The sequence below is a fragment of the Lontra canadensis genome, unplaced genomic scaffold (genome assembly GCF_010015895.1).
Source record: "Lontra canadensis isolate GAN:19392208 unplaced genomic scaffold, GSC_riverotter_1.0 scaffold3, whole genome shotgun sequence".
NCBI classification, from domain to species: Eukaryota; Metazoa; Chordata; class Mammalia; order Carnivora; family Mustelidae; genus Lontra; species Lontra canadensis.
In genome coordinates this window covers 15,305,515-15,326,579 of record NW_022630997.1, presented here as the reverse complement: position 1 = coordinate 15,326,579, position 21,065 = coordinate 15,305,515, and the positions used below count along the sequence as shown (strand labels likewise).

The window sequence follows — 21,065 nt, the reverse complement described above, 5'->3', positions numbered from 1 at the left end:
TAAGGATTCATACATGGCATATACAATTCCTGATGTCCTTCAGGGCTAGACAATCTTTGATCTTCACCTCAAGTCAGCCTGGAGCTCAACAAAAGGAACTCCTGGCAACTGAAACTGTCTATGGACTAACCTAGTCTGCAAAGTATAAGCAGCAGAGCCAAGACTAGAGTTAGGGTGAAAGCAGAATCCACGTCTGACTTCAGAGCCTGTGTCCCCCCACCCCTGAGCCAGTTATCCGTAGAAGGATGTGAAGAAAGAAAATATGCAAGGAAAGAAGATGGGAAAATAAATGGTTCAACATCAATCTTTTAATATTAGTGGACCCTCTTACTCATTAGAAAGGAACTAATTCAGCAAAGTAATCTAAGAAGTGACTACATAGGGACCACATTTGAACTTGGTAGTAGGTTTATGCCAGCTGTGGTCCTGAATGCTTTACATATTCATTAATTCTCATAACAGCTCTTTGAGTTAGGTTCCTTTGCCCCTGTTTACAGGTAAGAAAAACTACAGTTCAGAGAAATTATACATGTCCGAGATCATAGAACTTGCAAGGAGCAAAGCTGGGAATCAAGACCATGCAGTCTGACTTCAAAATTCATCTCCTTAACCACTATGCATTAATGCCTCTCTGTTTGTCCTGGCAAACCTTTGTCTTCCTTAACCTCTAAATTAAAATATTATTTAATCAGCTTTTCTCTTGGGAAAACATTTTCTTAGAAACCTCTGAAGGAAACAAAGAATCTGTTCTCATTTAAATGAAAATAGTATCACAATAAGAACCTCTGGGAAACCACAGACACCATCAGAACAAAATCAAAATGTAGTAAAAATTAAACTATAATTTCCATTCCATGTAAGTAAATGTTTGGCAAGCTTTCAGGAGATCAATATGACATTTCAGTTGTGAAATGACTATTAAGCTCAATAGATGATAAAATATTTCATCAGTCCAGTTTTGAAGAGAGGCCAATAATCAAACTCATGCGCACAACATACTGAAAAGGGAAAAAAATGAAGACCCACTCCAGTCTTGGCCTCCCAAAGAAAACAAAGGCGAACATTCAGAATCAGAATCTGCTTGAAACTTCTCTCTTCACAGGGGTTGCAATATTAGAATTCTAAAGAGAAAAAATTTAAAAATGTAAAATTAGTCACACATACATTTGATAAGTCGCTTACAACTTGGTGATCCTACAAGAATATTCATCTAAGATTGAATCACAGAGGATATACTTTGAGCAAGAAATATAGGACAGATAAATGGGTCAGAGGTATTAATTTCAAGAATTCAAAGTCATTGTAGGAGAGTCATTGTGTGTGTGTGTGTGTGTGTGTGTGTATGCAAGATCTGTGTTAGTCTGAAGTCAAGAGAAGGAATTGTCAGAGACGAGATAAGAATGTATCTCAATCAAGAGGGAAGGGCAAGGGCGCCTGGGTGGCTCAGTGGGTTAACCCTCTGCCTTAGGCTCAGGTCAGGTCATGATCTCAGGGTCCTGGGATCGAGTCCCACGTCAGGCTCTCTGCTTGGCGGGGAGCCCGCTTCCTCTCTCTCTGCCTGCCTCTCTGCCTACTTGTGATCTCTCTCTGCCAAATAAATAAATAAAATCTAAAAAAAAAAAAAAAGAGGGAAGGGCAATGCAGTAGAAGCAGAGGGGAAGCTCAGTGACACCCAAGGTCACCGGAAATGACTTTGGCCTATACTAGAAAGAAAAGATTGGAATGGCAATTAAGGGAGAAACTGGAAAACCTGCCAAGCACATGTTCTGCCAAACTACAACCACCACAAACTATCCATCTGGGCATCTTTGCTTAGTGTCAGCTCAGAGAGGATGTAGGCAAAACCAAATGGACCTGCAGCTATGCCAAATGAATCTATTTTTAGCCACTGAAGTTGGGCTCTCAAATCTGTATTTCATATACCTTATTCACGCAGATTTGGGAATTTAATCTTGTTCCTAATAAAAATTACTTTTGAAAAAAACTTTGACCTTATTTCATCTAAACTAAGTGCATGCTGCCAGTGATGGCAGCCAAGCTAACCCAAGGCAACAAGTCAGCCCTTGTTTGTGCTTTTCCCACATCCAAGTCTTTGGCCCTCAGTCATCAGACAGAGACCTTGTCTTGTCTTAAGTTTTAGCTTCTCTGAGTTAACCATAAGCAATTGCTTAACCCTCACTCTTGTTTCTGCCCTAGGTCTCTCTCTTGATTCCCTATCCCATTACCCTCCCATCTCTCTGTAGTTGGGTATGCTACCAAGAACTGGACACGACACAAAGTGGATATTTGAATTATTAACTCCCTTGATCTGAAATTGTATTTTTGTTGATGGAAGCCCAAGATTGTACTGATTTTAGGGAGTACAGATTTGAAAGCCAATCAATCAGCAATCTTTGTTTACTGCCTCGTAGTAGCAATAAGTCAAATAGATATAACCATGTATGACTTAATTCTTTGGGGTTTTGGAGGTCAAATCTGGAGGGAGCAAAAATAGAAAAGGTAGAGCTCTTTTGTGACCTTTTTTTTTTTTTTTTAAGATTTTATTTATTTATTTGACAGGATGAGAGCACAAGCAGGAGGAATGGCAGAGGGAGAGGGAGAAGCAGGCTCCCCGCTGAGCACCCCACTGCCCTCCATACAGGGATGGACCCCAGGAGCAGGGAGCCCAATGCAGGAGTTGATCCTAGGACCTTGGGATCATGACCTGAGCTGAAGCTAAACGTTCAGCCAAGCCACCCAGGTGTGCCTCTTTTGACTCCTACTATAGTATTTTACCAGTAACTGTCTTTTACTAAGATTCTGAGAACTGTGTGTAGCTATAAACTGTGATTTCCTTGAAGCAGACCACCCCTTTAATTTTAATCTTGTCCATGCAACATCTAACAAGAATTTATCAATTCTTCTTGTTCATTGTATAAGTGTTTATCAAATCATTACATTTAATATTCTACTTTACTAGAAAAACTCATCTACCAAAAAAAATTTTTTATTTTATATATATATATATATATATATATATATATATATATGGTATTTTCCCATGTTACCGAGCCCTTGGAATATCCTGTCTGTATGCCTGAAACCTTGGGCCACACCAGATAGTTTATCCTAACAATGTGACTTATGGTGAATGACTATTTTTGTATACCTGGAGCCCCGGGATATGCTTTATCGGTTTGACCACTGAGTGGGTGCTGGACTCTCAAAAGCTGAGTCAGTCATGGACACTGCAGGATTCCCAAGAAAAACCCTGGATACTAAGGCTCAGGTGAGCTTCTCTGGTTGGCAAGTTTACCCATGTCACATATCGTTGCTCAAAGAATTAAACACCGTCCCTGTGTCTCCACGGGGAGGAGACAACTGAAAGCTTGTGCCTGGTTTTTCCTGGACTCTGCAGTATACATCTTTTTCCCTTTGCTGATTTTAATCTCTATCCTTTCACTGTAATACACCATAAGGATAAATATAATGAGTCCTTCTAGTGAACCATTAAAGCTGAAGGTAGTCTTGGGGATCCCTGACACAGATATGTTAACGTGGGACAAGAATTAACATAGTAAGTAATTTCGGCAAGAAACATTTAAGAGGCAATGAACTCCATGGTTGCTATTCTGTCCACTCTCAGGGAGCAGCACCTGGTAAAATCAGTGACGATGTTTATAAAATATCTGTTTGATGGCAGTTTAACTTTAATTTGGATGCCTCATCTCTTAAAGAATTTTGGTTATTTTTCCTTCAATCCACAATAAATATGAACATTTCAGAATAGGTTAAAATAAATTTTTATTAAAAATTTTTATTAAATGTTAGAAGAGATTTATATACAATTCACAAATTCTTTACAAAACAATTGCCAAACCTTATTCATTTGTAATTGTTTCTGTGCAGACTTGGAAATTTTATAGTGAAATAGGGTCTATAAAATATTTTTTTTAGAAAGCATCACAATGCTAGTTTTAGGCAAAATAACATTTAAAACTGAAATCTTTGCATGTGAGTGAACTCTCAAGCACCCGTATTTTTTATCCCAGTGACAAAGTAATGGGAAAATGAACATTAAATTGACTGAGGAAACAATGAATAAGTATTCTGTAAACCTGCAAATTCACTCAAGTTTATTACTTTCAGAAGCAGTGGCATTACAAGGTATTGACAACCAAACTATGTACTCAAATAAAATGAATGTTAGTCAAATTAACATTCAAAGAATAAAAATAATGTTTCAAAGAGGCACCCCTTGTTGTAAGATCTGTTAAAGAAGTCTCTAGCACACTGAAGGCTTACGGTAATAAACCCTGCAGGAGATAGTCTCTTCACACAGAATGATAATTCATCCCTTTTAGAAGTAAATATCGTCTCTGTAGTAGTATTGCTGGTAAATGAAAGATACAAGTTCAAAATATGATGGTAACATACAAAAGTGGTCAACAGTTTTGGTCTTTGTCTGAGAGGTAAACTCTGTAGTTCAGCAAAGACTGGCTTTGAGTCTTCAGTACGAAAAGGATGACTGTCCATCCATCCAACCAATACCATTCCAGAGGGCAGAATCCTAACCGCCAACTTGAAAGGAATATGGCTCAACAAAGAAGAAACAGTAACCGATTTACCTCAAAGAATAGGAAGCAAAATCAACATCAAAGTATTTGAAATCACAAGGAATTTAAAAATTTAATGCTTTGAAAATTTCCCCCTGAGCTATGGATGCTTTTTTATATATAGTCTCTAGTAAAACAGATGCATTCTGTCATTCCAAATTGTACTTATAAATGCTATGAATCTTGGTGCTGAAAATAAGTAAGTTATGTCTCCAACAGCACAAAGTGGTCGCAATTACATGTTCTGTGGAAATCTTTGGTGAAATGCAATCCTGCAGAAGCCTCCTTATTTTGTTTCCCTCCTCCTAATGCTGCTAGAATCTTCAAGTAATTTTTAAGGGAGAAACTACAAGACCATAATGAAGGACCAGCAGACCATCCTGAAAAGAAAAAAAAAAGTGTTTTGCAGTTATTTGAAAACCAGTTCTGTAAATGATTAAGTCAGATATGGTTTATTTTTCATAGCCCAACACTAATGTGAAATTCTTTGGTTTAAAGAAAATAAAGGGTCCAAGATAAATAAACCTGCTTATTCATATTCACCTCATCACCAAACATTCCCTGTCAGTGTGCCTTTTTAATCATTTTTCAGTATGTAACACATGCTCTTTTGCACCTAGAATACAATAGCTTTGAGTAAGGGCTTGAGAAATGTTACTGTCTTTTTCTGAGATTCTACATCATATATGTATTGTTCCTCAACTACCCTGGCAGGCTGATCAATGGATTTCCCTTTTTCTTCTCACTTTCCAATCCAAACCACTTCAAGACTTTTTTTCACTGATTCCTAACACCATTTCGTTCCATCACTAAGCTGGCTGTATTGCAAAAATAATTACATTTCATACATCTTCATCTTCTTTTTGGAAATAAGAGAACTGTTGCTCAAGGAAAAGCCAGTTATTTTTTCAAAGAAACAGAAAGGTGACTAAGTCCTCTTCCTTCTTTGTAAATCACACATAAAATTCAAGTTAATAATGATAGCCGTTTGAAAAACTAATGGTCCCTAATCATTGTATTGCCAATTACTTTTGCTACTCTGACAAACTTTCCATACCTATAGTGTACCTATCTAACGGAAGGATAATTATAACCTGTAATATTGCAACAAAGAACAATCAGCCTTGGAGCATCTTTCCAATACTCAATTACATATAAATTTTATTAGCAAAATTATGAGACTTGAGATTTCTTTAAAAAATCCAAATGCCATTAAAAAAAGTTATGAAAAACTGTGAATGGCCATGAAATGGCTATTAGTATTAATTTGGGGGTTACAATGAAACATTAATAAGTAAGCAAACCTACAAATATGGAATCCATGAATAATAATTACCAACTGTATATTCTTTCGCTCACTGTTAAGTCTGTACAACTCATCCCTGTCGCTGCATATGATAGTTGTATTCAATTGCATGTATATGCCACAATTTTTTACTCATTCTTTGTTGGACATTTGGGTTGCTTCTAGTTTGTGGCTATCACGAATGAAGGTATTATAAAGTATCTTGTACATGTCTTATGGTAAACATAATATTCATTTTTTTTTAGAAAATTTTTTATTTACGTATTTGACAGAGATCACAAGTAGGCAGAGAGGCAGGCAGAGAGAGAGGGAGAAGCAGGCTCCCTGCTGAGCAGAGAGCCCGATGTGGGGCTCGATCCCAGGACCCTGAGACCATGACCTGAGCCAAAGGCAGAGGCTTAACCTACTGAGCCACCCTGGCGCCCCTATATTCATTTCTATTAGATCTATACTCGGGAATGGAATTGCTGGGGGAGTGGGCTTTAGTAGATATTACCAGCAGAATTCCAAAGTGATGAGGTCAGTTCACAGTCCCACTACCAACGTATATAAATTCTAGTCACTCCACATGCACACTGACACTTAACTCTGAGTCTTTTTTCATTTTAGCTGGTTCTTTTGCATTTTGGTGTGCCAATTTAGCCAAACTGGAACTATATGTCCCAGAATTCCCTTCCCTTTTGAGTTAGCCAGCAGAGATTTGTACAAGACTTGCAGAGTGAAGGAGGCAGAAGCCATTAGGTTCAGGTCATCACAGGGCACCAGATGCCCATCCAGCTTACACACAGTGTTGGGGGTACACTGGCTCGAATTATAGGTAGAGGGCAGCAGCCATGCCTGCAGCTAACTCCTCTTGCTCCCAGCTTCAGCCTCTCTGAATGTTGGGCCAAAGACCACCAGCTTTGTCTCTAGATCCCACATACCACTGAAGATGGAAATGATGAGAAACACATGCCATTTCTCCTTCCAGGTTCCAGTTTATTCCCACTACTCCCCACTTTCTGTCTATCTTTTCTTCCAACTGCTGCCCTCTTGATACACAATGACTACTAATCCACAGGCAGTATCTTTCCACACACTTCTTCACCAGCCCCTACGAATGTTTTAAGATATAATCCCTTATCCCATTCATACTGGTTCTGATTCCCAGATGGAATCCTAACTGTTAAAACTGGTGAATCTGGGTAAAGCACAGATGGATGTTCATTATACTATTCCTATGACTTCTCTGAAAGTTTAAAAACTTTCAAAGTACAAAGATTAATGTAACACCTTTGTAACCAGTACTCAGTTTTATTGAGTGTTAACACTTTGCCTTTTTTGTTTCAAATCTCTTTTTAAAATGATAAAAATTTTCCGGATGTCTGGGTGGCTCAGCTGGTTAAGTGTCCCTTCTTTGATTTCAGCTCAGGATGTGATCTCAGGGTTCTGAGATCGAGCCCTGCATCAGGCTCTGTGCCAGCACAGTCTGCTTGAGGTGCCCTCTCTCCCTCCCCCCTTGCACACGCATGCTCTCTAAATAAATTTAAAAATAAATAAATAAATAAATAAATAAATAAATAAAATCTTTAATAAAAAATGAAATAGGGGCGCCTGGGTGGCTCAGTGGGTTAAGCCTCTGCCTTCGGCTCAGGTCATGATCCCAGGGTCCTGGGATTGAGCCTCGCATCGGGCTCTCTGCACAGCGGGGAGCCTTCTTCCCTTCCTCTCTCTGCCTGCCTCTCTGCCTGCTTGTGATCTCTGCCTGTCAAATAAATAAATAAAATCTTAAAATAAATAAATAAATAAAAAGAAATAAAATAGGGGCGCTTGAGTGGCTCAGTTGGGTAGGCGTCTGCCTTCATCTCAAGTCATGATCCTGGGTCCTGGGATTGAGCCCTGAATCAGGCTCCCTGCTCAGTAAGGAGCCTGCTTCTTCCACTGCCACTCCCCCTGCTTGTGCAAATGCTCTCTCTCTCTCTCTCCTGTCAAATAAATAAATAAAATATTTTTAAAAACATAAAAAAAAGTGGGGCCCCTGGGTGGCTCAGTCGGTTGGGGCCTCTGCCTTCAGCTCAGGTCATGATCCCAGGGTCCTGGAAGAGAGCCCTGCATTGGGCTCTCTGCTCAGTGGGCAGCCTGCTTCCCTCTCTCTCTCTGCCCGCCTCTCTGCCTACTTGTGATCTCTGTCAAATAAATAAATAAAATCTTAAAACAACAACAACAAAACATAAAAAAAGGGGCTCCTGGGTGGCTCAGTGGGTTAAGCCTCTGCCTTTGGCTCAGGTCATGATCTCTGGGTCCTGGGATCGAGCCCCACATCAGGCTCTCTGCTCAGTAGGGAGCCTGCCTCCCCCTCTCTCCCTGCCTGCCTCTCTGCCTACTTGTGATCACTGTCTGTCAAATAAATAAATAAAATCTTAAAAAAACAACAGTTGTTTCCTTGTAAACAAAACATACACCTTTCCTATGATCCAGTAATTCCACTTCTAATTATTTGTTCAAAATAAGTGAAAGCATATATTCTTAAAAAAAACTAGTTAAAAAAGACAAGGAGGAAGAAAAGAAAAAAATATATACTTGTATAAGACTGTTTATAGCTACTTCCTTTGTATTAGCCCAAAACTGGAAATAGCCCACATGTCCATGAATAGGAAAATAATAAAATATGGCATATTATACACTGAAATACTTTGCAACAATAAAAAGGAATAAATGATTGCTACATGCAACCACACTGGGTAAGTTTCAAAATGTATGGTGAATGAGGGGCGCCTGGGTGGCTCAAGTTGTTAGGCGTCTGCCTTCGGCTCGGGTCGTGATCCCGGGGTCCTGGGATCAAGCCCGGCATCGGGCTCCCTGCTTGGCAGTAGGCTTGCTTCTCCCTTTCCGTCTCCCACTCCCCCTGCTTGTATTCCTTCTCTCTCTGTCTCTGTCAAATAAATAAATAAAATCTTTAAAAAAAAATGTATGGTGAATGAAAGATGCCAGACACAAAAGAGTTCATGTTCTAGGATTCCACTTATATGACATTCTAGAATAAACAAAATTAACCTATGGTAAACATAGCTGCAAATATTTATGATTTTGGGTTAGGCAATGGTTTTTAGATATGACGCCAAACACAGAAGGAACAAAAGGAAAAACAGATAAAATGGACTTCATTCTAATTAAAAACTTTTGTGTTTAAATAAATAAATAAATAAATAAATAAATAAATAACTACAAACAAACAAACTTGTGTTTCAAAGGTCACCACAAAGGAAATGAAAGGACTACCCACTGAATGGGAGAAAAGTTTTACAAATCATATCTGATAGTGATGGACTAGTATTTAGGACATATGAAGAACTCTTACAACTCAATATAAAAAGACAAAAACCCCAGTTTTTAAAAATGGACAAAGGATCTAAATAGAAATTTCTCCAAAGAAGATAGACAAATGGCCAATAAACACATGAAAAGATCCTCAACATGATTAGCCACCAGAGAATGAAATCAAAACTACAATGAGACATCACTGCACACCCAACAGGATGGCTGTAATAAAAAAAAATAGGTAGTAAGTGTTGGCAAGGATCGAGGGAAACTGGAACCCATATACACTGCTGGACGGATTATAAAATTGTGACATTGCTTGAAAACAGTCTTAACAGTTCCTTGAAAGGTTAAACACAGAGTTACCATACAACCCAGTGATTCCACTCCTAGATGAACACCAAAGAGAGATAAAAACATGGCCACACAAAAAAGGTAGAAATAGGAGGAACAAAAGAGCTAAACCATATAAATTGTTTAGAAAAGTGCCTGACACACAGGAAGCATTTGATAAATATTAGCCTTACTATTTATAGTCCAAGCAATGCTGATAACATATTTTTCATTGAAAAGCTTCCCTGCAGGCATAGGCATGATAAAGTGGAAGGGCTACCTGCATAGCTGCGTCACCAATTGCACGTCGAATTTCCCTTAGAGTCTGATACTGCTCCAACAAGTGATCACCACAGATGATATCTACCTATGGGCAAATAAGAGTATCAAATTGGTTTCCTGCTTCAAAAAACTGCATGAAAAAATTAAGAAAAACCAACGTAATTAATTCCAGACTAGACTTTGCTATTTTATTTTAGACTGATAAAACACTCTCAAGACAGATTTTAGAAACTTGCTACAAAAATAAAATGGAAGGAGCATTAGAAGACATTGTAGGACAATAGCATAGTACAGCAGATACTCAAAATGGTTTCCTTGACTCTCTGAGATCAAGTAAAATCACATTTGATATATTCAGCATAAAGGTGGCATAGGAAGATACATTTTTTTAAAGTTCTAAGATAAAATGATTAAAAAGGTATACGATACTTAAAAAGAAAATCTCTAGTTATTTGAATAATTCCCTTATAAGGAATATCTAATTTTCCAACAATGGAGAGTCTAACCCTAACATAAAGTACACACAAGGGAACTATTTTATGGATGCAACATCTTAGGATCGTTTTAGTCCTTTAGTAATATCAAAGCTCTAAGATAAATCTACTTTTACACTGGATGTTCTAGAAATAATGATGTTGTATAGTTATATACTATATGGTAGTGAGATTCTAGTATACTTACTTCCTAAGGCAAAAATGCAATTTTCAGTCTTTCTTTGTCCTGCAATGAGTATTCCTTTCCCATTGCCTTAAAATGGGGTCAGGTCCTTGATGTCTTATTAGTATAGAGCCCTTCACTGGCTGCATCTCATAATACCCCTGTTTAGTTTATGACATGACATTTCTCCTTGTCCTCTAACCCGGAATAGAGTATCACCTCTGCCTTTTATTTCTTCTTCCCCTTTCTTCTTACATGCAATCAGTCACCAAGTCCTATGGCTTTTTTTTCCCCCGACAATACCTCTTAGAGTTCATATTATCCTTTCAGCTGCTGCCCCGAGACTTAAAGCAGAAACCACACCACCTCCTAACCAGATTTCCTACTTTCAAATTCTGTTTACTCTAAAAATTGCACAAACTGCCAACATGTTAATCTTCCTAAAACCTTAAGCATGGCTGGGGAAGAGCAGTGAAAGCAGTTGCATTTCACTGAGAAGCTACTATGTATACCATATCTTATACCACATAACCTGACATGTGATCTCATTTAATCTTCATTCTTATGAGCTAGGTATTATAATTCCCATTTTACAGACAGGAATACTAAGAGGTGAAGACATTTAACTTCCCTAAGGTCACAAAGCTAGTAACTAGGAAAGTCCGGATCTAAACCCAGGTCTGTCCCAGGTCTATTTTTCTCCAAAGCCTACGTGTGTGTCAGGGGTTGGTGAACTTTTTCTATAAAAGGCTAGATAATAAATATTTTGGCTCTGTAGGCTGTAGGATCTGTCGTATCTACTTGATCTGCCACTAAATAGCAAGAAAACAGCCTATTTGGGCTGTGATCAGTGAAATTTTGTTTATAAAAACAGATGGCAGGCTACATTTGACCCATGGGTTATAGTTTGTCAACACCCAAGCTATATATCATAATGCATAAACACCGATTAGTACCAACTTTTGTGTTTCATACTCAGTAGTTTCAAAATTGGCTGAGCAATACTTGTTTGCAAAATGACTTAAAAGCAGTGATAGTGTAACTTGAGCACAGAACTTAGGTCCATGAAAAATTAAAGAACTTGGAAACGATCGCTATGTTCTGATTTAGTATTCAGCAACCCAGGGGCCGTCACTCTTCGTGAGCTTCACCATATGATCAAACCACATTAATGGTTTGGTTACTATATTTTTCAACTTAATCTTAACCCCCCAGAAGTTGGCCAGTTACTAACATTTTGATGTGCACAGCCCTAGATCTATGTGACCATGTGTTTTTTTTTTTTTAATGGGATTATAGGGGCGCCTAGGTGGCTCAGTGGGTTAAAGCCTCTGCCTTCAGCTCAGGTCATGATTCCCAAGGTCTTGGGATCAAGCCCCGCATCGGGCTCTCTGCTCCGCAAGGAGCCTGCTTCCCCCTCTCTCTCTGCCTGCCTCTCTGCCTACGTGTGATCTCTGTCAAATAAATAAAAAATAAAAATAAAAAATAAGTCTTTAAAATGGGATTATACCATACAAATTGTTCTACAACTTATTTAAAAAACAAAACAAAAACCCTTTATATACCATGGACATCTTTGAAGTACACAGTTAGCTCTCTCTTTAATACCTACACAGTGGGGGCACCTGGGTGGCTCAGTTGGTTAAGCACCTGCCTTTGGCTCAAGTCATGATCCCAGGGTTCTGGGATCGAGTCCTGTGTTGGGCTGCCTGCTCAGTGGGGAGTCTGCTTCTCCCTCTGCCTCTCCTCCTGGCTTGTGCTCTCTTTCTCTCTCAAATAAGTAAATAAAATCTTAAAAAAAAAAATAGCCACATAGTGTTACACTGTATGAATATATCATATTTTATGTACCCATTCCCTAGATAAACATTTAAATTGATTCCAATTTTACATACTGATTTTTTTTTTTTTTACATACTGATTTTTAAAAGTCACCTGACTGTAAATATTTCATAAATTACCACATTCAAACAGTCAGATCTCTGAAGTACCCACAAACATGATCCACATTTTTGGTAATCTGCTAGATGGACTCATGAAACATAGCAAGGATACATGGCCAGATCAGTAAGGGAGAATGATGTAGGTGGAATCTGGGCACATTCATGCACAGGCTCGCTATGCACATCCCACCGTCACCTCAGTTTAGGAAAAGATACACCCACAGCACTCCTTCTCCAGCACTAGAAATGCAAGCAACTTGTACAACATTTCTACCCAGGGAAGCCCATTTGAAGCCTGGAGTATAGATTTTTACTGAGAGCTGTTCATGTTGGCATTCTCTGCCTAGCAACCAGACTCCCCAAAGGAAAGCTGGTATTCATCACAAACCCACTGTTTATACAGTCTAGGCACAGAGTAACACCCTTATCAGTTAGGGCACTTTCCCTATTATTGTAGGGAACTTTTTACAGGCCAAGTTCCTAGATGCCAGGCAAGGGCTAAAGGGTAAGCAGGTCCTTCTACAGACAGCAGCTTCAAGCTGGCTTTATTACCTCTTTTCCTGTACAATCTTTCTACCCTCTGGCATATCAACTCTCAGAAAGGATAACTATAATATTTCTGAATCTCAGAGCAGAAATCAGAATGTGAGGCTAGTCTTAAGGCAAGAAAAACCTGTATCTTTTTATTTATTTATTTTTAAAACCTGTTTTTTGTTCATTTGTTTTTTGTTTTGTTTTTATAAGCAAGATCTCACTACAGGTTTCAGAATAGGATTTTTCACTGAATAAGCTAGTGCCACACGTGTTCTTTTCTGTTATAGAAAGTTCTTTTTTCTTCATCTGGTAAATTCCTGTGTACTCTTCAAGTCCATTCTTTGACTCCTCCGGAGTTAAATCGTTCACTCTTGTGCTCTTGCTGCACTCACCCTACCCTACTGTCTTTCAGCTGTTGTACCACACATCTCTCCCACACAACCGAATCCCTAGGTGGTATCAATTTTCTGTCTCATCTTTGTACTCTTACGGCCAAGTACATTGATGCTCAATTTAATATCAATAGGTAATAAGTAAATGGCAGGGATACACCATATGATACATTAGAGTCTGTTCAAAAATTGATTTGGAAACAATTTAATAGCAAGGTTAAAGTCATATAGTAAGCAAGTAATAATAATAACCTATCATTTAAGATATAATTAATTATGGCAGGATTAAAAACAAAATCTAGTATCACTTCCTTTATATAAAGAATTTTTAGTGATCAATATAATGTTTATTTTCTAAGTCTCATTTCATAAAAGCAAAGTAAGATCTAAGACCAAACAATGTACAAAGGAACACAAGAATAATTGTAAAACAAAATAAAAATAAGACAGGGCGCTTGGATGGCTCAGTGGGTTAAGCCTCTGCCTTTGGCTCAGGTCATGGTCTCAGGGTCTTGGGATCGAGCCCTGCATTGGGCTCTCCTGCTCAGCGGGAAGCCTGCTTCTCCCTCTCCCACTCTCCGTGCTTGTGTTCCCTCTCTAGATGTGTCTCTCCCTGTCAAATAGATAAAAAAATCTTAAAAAAAAAAAAAAGACATAAATGAGTTCAAAACACCACTACCTCAACCACAGTTAATCCAGAGGCACTGAGATCTCTAAGTGATGCCATCTATTCAGACAATTACTGATTTGTAATTTTGAACTAACTTAAATCTCTTAAGAATACATGATCTGTATTTTATTATTTTTCAGAATTATCTTCCTTTTTAATTCTGATGTGCCACAAATAACTTTAAAGGTAGTTTAGCATTTAACAGTTCTATAGCCCCATCCGTACCCACTGGTGAATAACCATAAGTGAAGGTCACATATCTGTAAACAAGGCACACATTTCCTACTTGGGAATAACTGGTTTAAAGAAGGTCAGCACAGCAGGCTCAAGTGACTGGGTTGGCCAAGTATTTTATTTTGATTAATGGTTAACTCGTTCAATGTTCCGCTCATATTAGAAGTAACTCTTGTTTATTCTCTCTTGGATTTGGAAGGTCTAAACAACTTTAGTCACAATATCTGCATATCTGGTAATTCTCTGTTCCATTATTTCAACATTTTGGTGAAACAGTAAATTATGAATGTTATCAGCTATATATATATTACCTGAATAGGAAAGAAATATTTACCTAGAGAGCCAAGAACTGACAGAAAAAATTAAATGTTGAAACAGATTTTATATAATTTTATCTCAAAATGCTGAAGGCCTTGAATTCTATGATATGGAAAAAAAAAATCACCACATTTTTACACAGTAAAGCCAATTTGGCAATTTAGAGGGGGTGGAGGGGAGGGGCAGGAGAGGGAGAGAGAATCTTTTTTTTTCTTTTTTAAAGATTTTATTTATTCATTTCTTAATTTGACAGATAGAGGGAGAGCGCAAGCAGGGGGAGTGGCAGGTAGAAGGAGAAGTAGGCTCCCTGCTGAGCAGGGAGCCCAAGGCGCGACTCAGTCCCAGGACCCTGGGATCATGATCTGAGCTGAAGGCATATGCTTAACCAATTGAGCCACCCAGGCTCCTCAAAGGAGAATCTTAAGCAGGCTCCATGCCCAGCACAGAGCCCAATGAGGGGCTCCAACCCACAGCCTGAGATTGTGACCTGAGACAAAATCAGAGTCAGACACTTAACTGACTTAAGTCACTCAGGTGTCCTGCAACTCATTTCTTAAAACACCAATGTAAAACTTCTAAATGCTGGGGCGCCTGGGTGGCTCAGTGGGTTAAAGCCTCTGCCTTCGGCTCAGGTCATGATCCCAGGGTCCTGGGATCGAGCCCCACATTGGGCTCTCTGCTCAGCAGGAAGCCTGCTTCCTCCTCTCTCTCTCTGCCTGCCTCTCTGCCTACTTGTGATCTCTGTCTGTCAAATAAATAACTAAATAAAATCTTTAAAAACAAACAAACAAAAAAAACTTCTAAATGCTAATTGTGTACTGATCAATATCTAGCCATAGAAGAAATCATCTATATCCTAATAAAGCCCTCTTGGGTGGTTCTTCTTAGATATTCTACATAATCAGATGCAAGTTTTCTGACTTCTGTTTTTAGAAATAATAGACTATTATGGGATCACTCACAGTTCTTTGTCCAGAGGTCTCTAAGCAGCTACCTATCTCTATCCAAAAGATGAGGAATAATCTCAAGCAAGTTATGGCTACAAAGTTACAGATAAGTCATTCTAGTTTTTAGTTGCCATGAGATACAGCCAGCATTATGTCAAACTCAGTCAGAGAAGTCATATTTCTCTGGATTAGACATTTATTTCGTACCTACAAATACCAGTACTAAAAACACTATCAAACTTTCAGCCAATTTTAAAATGTTAGTTGAATTAACAGCAAATAGGTGTTTTAAATAAAAATTATTTTATGAAATTTTACGCATAATGGATAATAAGAAAAACCCCTTTAAAATTTAAGTAATAATGGGGCACCTGGGTGGCTCAGTGGTTTAAGCCTCTGCCTTTGGCTCAGGTCATGGTCCCAGGGTCCTGGGATCGAGCCCCGCATCGGGCTCTCTGCTCAGCGGGGAGCCTGTTTCCCTTCCTCTCTCTCTGCCTGCTTGTGATCTCTCTCTGTCAAATAAATAAATAAAAATCTTAAAAAAAAATAAAATAAAATAAAATAAAATAAAATTTAAGTAATAAAAAAGGGGGGCGCCTGGGTGGCTCAATGGGTTAAGCCTCTGCCTTCAGCTCAGGTCATGATCTCAGGATCCTGGGATCGAGCCCCACATGGGGCTCTCTGCTCAGCCGGAGCCTGCTTCCCCCCCTCTCTCTCTGCCTGCCTCTCTGTCTACTTGTAATCTCTTTCTGTCAAATAAAGAAATAAAATTTAAAAAAAAAAAAAAGGAAAACTAGGGACGCCTGGGTGGCTCAGTTGGTTAAGCGGCTGCCTTCAGCTCAGGTCATGATCCCGGCGTCCTGGGATCGAGTCCCGAGTCAAGCTCCTTGCTCGTCGGGGAGCCTGCTTCTCCCTCTGCCTCTGCCTGCCACTCTGTCTGCCTGTGCTTGCTCTCTCCCTCTCTCTCTCTCTGACAAATAAATAAATAAAATCTTAAAAAAAAAAAAAAAAAAAAAAGGAAAACTATGTGCATTGTTACTGGCCCTCATTCTATGTTATGTTCAACAATACATGAGGTTTGAGTTCCCACCTTATAACAAGAACAAATTACATAGCCAGAATGGGAGGTTCTTTTCTTTTCTTTCTTTCTTTTTTTTTTTTTTTGTGGGGGGGAACTTATTTTCTAATGCTCAAAAACCAAATAGGGCTTATATTAGACAGCTATTTCACTTTTCTAGGTGTCTTGGAGCCAGTTTGCTGTAAAGATGTCCTCTAAAGAAGGGGCGCCTGGGTGGCTCAGTGGGTTGAGTCTCTGCCTTCGGCTCGGGTCATGATCCCAGGGTCCTCGGATCGAGCCCTGCATCGGGCTCTGTGCTCAGCAGGGAGCCTGCTTCCTCCCCTCTCTCTGCCTGGCTCTCTGCCTACTTGTGATCTCTGTCTGTCAAATAAATAAATAAAATCTTAAAAAAAAAAAAAAAAGAAAAGATGTCCTCTAAAGAGAAATGGATGACTAACAGATAATCTGTTATGCTAGTTCCAAAGAGGGGAACTGAGGCTCTTATCTTCAGCTCTTCTCTGACACTTACAGGTGGTTATCAGCGGCAGCGAGAAGCAGACAGTAAGTCAAATGTGATTCAATTGAGGCTAGAATCACTGTACCAATATTTAATGAATATTTACAATATCTACATATTCTAAAACAAAAGCCTTGGCATGAAATCCTAGAAACAGCTCTTTCTTCAATATGCTAAAGGTGATCTCACAACTTTATCTGTCCTTTCACACACATGTACTCTACCTGACAAGCTGGATCAAGACCCATTTTTCTTCTGAGGAATTTTTCTACATGCCCAATAGTTGCTTCTCCTGAAACTCGGACAAACTTCTTCTCCAAGGGCTATATAAATAAACATAAATAAATATTTTCAGAATAAATATGCATAAAACATATAAATCATAAAATAAATTTTATAGCAAAGATGTTCAACAGATTTATGAGAAAAACTACTATGAAATTTGAGCTAATTTACCTATCAAAGAAAAAAAAGAATTTTTGCCTAGCTTCCCCTCTCTGAAAAGTACATAAATACTTTTTAATAGAAAGGCCTACTGGTTTATTTTAATACCTCATCAAAAATAAAACTTAGAGTAAAATTTAGTGACAGAGAAAGAACACCTAAGACTAAATTATGTCTGAAACAATCTAGTTTCTTCAACAAAAAAACTGCAAAGAAAAAAAAAAAGATGGAGGATGAACTTCTAGACTAAAAAAGATACAAGGAATATAAATAAGAGATATGTCAACCAATTACAATGTATGACTCTTACGTGGGTCCTGATTTAAACAAATCTATAGGGGACGCCTGGCTGGCTCAGTGGGTTAAGCCTCTGCCTTCGGCTCAGGTCATGATCCCAGGGTCCTGGGGTCAAACCCCACATTGGGGCTTAGCAGGGAGCCTGCTTCCTCCTCTCTCACTGCCTGCCTGTCTGCCTACTTGTGATCTCTGTCTGTCAAATAAATAAAATCTTAAAAAAAAAAACAAAAAAACACAAATCTATAGAACAATTTTTATGAGATAATCTTGGAAATTTAAGTAGTATGTGCATATTCGATTAAGGAATTTGATTAAGTTCATTTTAAAAATTGGAGTATCATTATTATATTTGTAAAAAGTCCGTATCTTTTAGAAATAAATCTAATTATTTACTGATAAAAATGATACAGAGTCTGGGATTTGCTTTAAAAGCATGAGAAGTGGTGAAGATAGAGATGAAATGAGACTGGCCATCAGTTTATAATTACTGAAGCAGAGTTGTATACGTGGGCATTCATTTTACTGTTCGGTCTAGTTTTGTATAAGTAGGAAATTTTCCATAATAAAGGGTTTTCTTTTTTTTTAGTAAAGGGTTTTCTTTTTTTAAGTGGAAAATAAAAAGATTAACATCAAGACATATGTGGCTGGAGTCTGATTCAATGGTCTAATGTGATAGGTAGAGAGGCCTCGGGGTTTTAGAGCAGAAACTAATGCTTAGCCAGCTACTTCTGTCTCTGAGGCAATTTTTAAGGAGGCTACTATCTAATACAAACAAAAAGCTGAAGTAAACGGAACTAAAAGGCTACCTTTTAGGAAAACATGAGCAGTGTTTTTCAAAACTGAAAGAGAGGGAGCCCAGAATGACTACCAGAGGACCTAGACAGGTCAGGCAAACACTTGCTCCATGTAACAGTGCTCAGCTTTCCTACCCGTAGTTTGGTTTCTTAAGATCTTTCCTTACAATAAAGCTATCTCAAAAACAAACAAACAAACAAACAAAACAATAAAGCTATCCCTTCTTACCACAGTGTATGGAGCAGATAGCCTGAGTGTTTAGTGCAGACATTTCAGAAACAGACTGCTTGGCTATAGGTCTTGGGGTTCTGCCATCTTCTAGCTATAAGTCTGTATGCAAGTTGCTGAGTCTTTCTGTGCCCATTTGTAAAAGAGATAATAGCACCTACTACATCTCTTATATTTATCAAGAGGAAAGTGAGTTAATGGATGCAGATACCTATTAATTCCTGACATGTAGTTAATACCTGAGTACTGTGACCATTTTACTCTTAATGTAAAAGAATTGGACTCTTATAGAGGGCTTAATAATCATCATGGGATATTGATATAAACTAGACAAAAATGGCCAAGTTTCATTTTCTTTTAATGCAGGTACAGGAATCATCTCACAAAGCTAAGGCAGTCTCACTGAGGAGGAGGGACAGCCATCCCACTGGTGCAGTCCCCAAGAAAATACCTTATTGTAGGTGGCAATGCCTGATGAGAATGAGAATCCCATAAAGTTCCTTAGGAAGCTGCTACTGAATTATCTAGCTACGTCTATCCGGCAACCAGTGCATTTCTTTTTTCTTTTCTTTTCTTTTTTTTTTTTTAAGATTTTATTTATTTATTTAACAGATAGAGATCGCAAGTAGGCAGAGAGGCAGGCAGAGAGAGAGAGGAGGAAGCAGGCTCCCTGCAGAGCAGAGAGCCTGATGTGGGGCTCGATCCCAGGACCCTGGGATCATGACCTGAGCCGAAGGCAGAGGCTTTAACCCACTGAGCCATCCAGGCGCCCCAACCAGTGCATTTCTGAAGGTTAATTTCCTGGGCTTACCTCTGGTATACCAGCAGAGGACAGTCCATTTTCCCTTATTTCTAAATTCCTGGTGAGCACCTTACCCCAGGTGTTCGTTAAAATTAATCCATCCTAGCTAAAGTTATAAATACTGTACTGTTTAGATAATCCAGAACAGAAGTATGACATGTGTCAATACCTGGGAAAAAAAAACTGGTCTGGGCTTTCAAAGCTAGGGTGGCTAACCTTAGTCCTCATGCCCCAGGTTCAGAAGGTAACTGAATTTTCCTCCCATATAATTCACATCCAGTTTTTAAGAAAACAATTTGTCTTTTGTTTTGTTTTTCATTTAAAGCTCTAAAACCAGGGGCGCCTTGGTGGCTCAGTGGGTTAAGGCTTCTGCCTTCGGCCTTGGGTCATGGTCCCGGGGTCCTGGGATCGAGCTCTGCATTGGGCTCTCTGCTTGGTGGGGGAGCCTGCTTCCCTTCCTCTCTTTCTCCTGCCTCTCTGCCTACTTGTGATCTCTGTCAAATAAATAAATAAAATCTTTAAAAAAAAAAAAAGGCTCTAAAACCAGTTCTTACCTACATAGTCAACTCATTTTTTTCTGCTACACCTAACAGCCTCCTACCATCTGCAAATAAATAAGAAAAAAAATCCACAGAATTACACTTCTTTGAAATTAACTGACAGCAGTCTTCCCTGCCATCTATAGCACAAAAGGTCAAGTTGATAAAGTTGAGTAAGATAGTTTAGGATCTGTAGGGAGATTTAAAAGACATCTGTTATTTTCTTGCTTTAGATAAAGCTCTAAAAAGAGCTTTTAAAAAGATGGTATCAACTCATAATTACATTTTACCTTGAAAAATTCCTATCTCTGTCAACTGAAAAGGCCTAGAAACAGTTAAGAACCCAGTAGCTAGATGAACCCTTGGTAGCCAGACTTTGATTTTTAAAAACCACCAAAAGGAACCAGAACACCTTGGAGAAAGGACTAATGCCATGTCTGGGGGTCAACAGAGGTACAAGTTGAGCATGGAACACCTCGTCATATCAGATAGCAAGAAAATATTACAGACTATGATATCTAAGAAAGACAATTTGAACATCAATAAAGAAAATAACTGAAATGGGCTTATTTTTTTAGAAGTAAAAATTTTTTTGAGAGTGAGAGAGACAGAGATAGCGACAAACAACACAAGCCAGGAGAGGGAGAAGCAGGCTTCCCACTGAGCAGGGAGTCAATGAAGGGCTTAATGAAATGGGTTTAAATCACAAATATGTTTAAATTCATGAGTCCATATTAACTTTTTTTTTTTTTAAGATTTCATTTATTTATTTGACAGACAGAGATCACAAGTAGGTAGAGAGGCAGGCAGAGAGAGAGAGGAGGGAAGCAGGCTCCCTGCTGAGCAGAAAGGCCAATATGGGGCTCTATCCCAGGACC

The 21,065-nt window shown here is 38.7% G+C and overlaps 1 protein-coding gene across 5 annotated transcripts in view; it reads right to left on the bottom strand.

Annotated features, from left to right (window-relative positions):
• Nucleotides 1-4,098: 4,098 nt before the first annotated feature.
• PCGF6 (polycomb group ring finger 6) overlaps nucleotides 4,099-21,065 on the bottom strand; it is a 30,804-nt gene continuing 13,837 nt past the window's right edge. The window contains exons 8-10 of one of the 5 annotated variants that reach the window (XM_032881012.1): nucleotides 17,307-17,405; nucleotides 9,812-9,898; nucleotides 4,099-4,975 (exon numbers count right to left, since the gene is read on the bottom strand). In XM_032881012.1, coding sequence (XP_032736903.1) covers nucleotides 4,919-4,975; nucleotides 9,812-9,898; nucleotides 17,307-17,405 — 243 coding nt within the window. In that variant the 3' untranslated portion in view covers nucleotides 4,099-4,918. Of the gene's footprint in view, nucleotides 4,976-9,811; nucleotides 9,899-17,306; nucleotides 17,406-20,202; nucleotides 20,253-21,065 lie in introns of those variants that run through there. The other 4 variants (XM_032881023.1, XM_032881032.1, XM_032881042.1 and 1 more) reach the window with 4 other exon arrangements.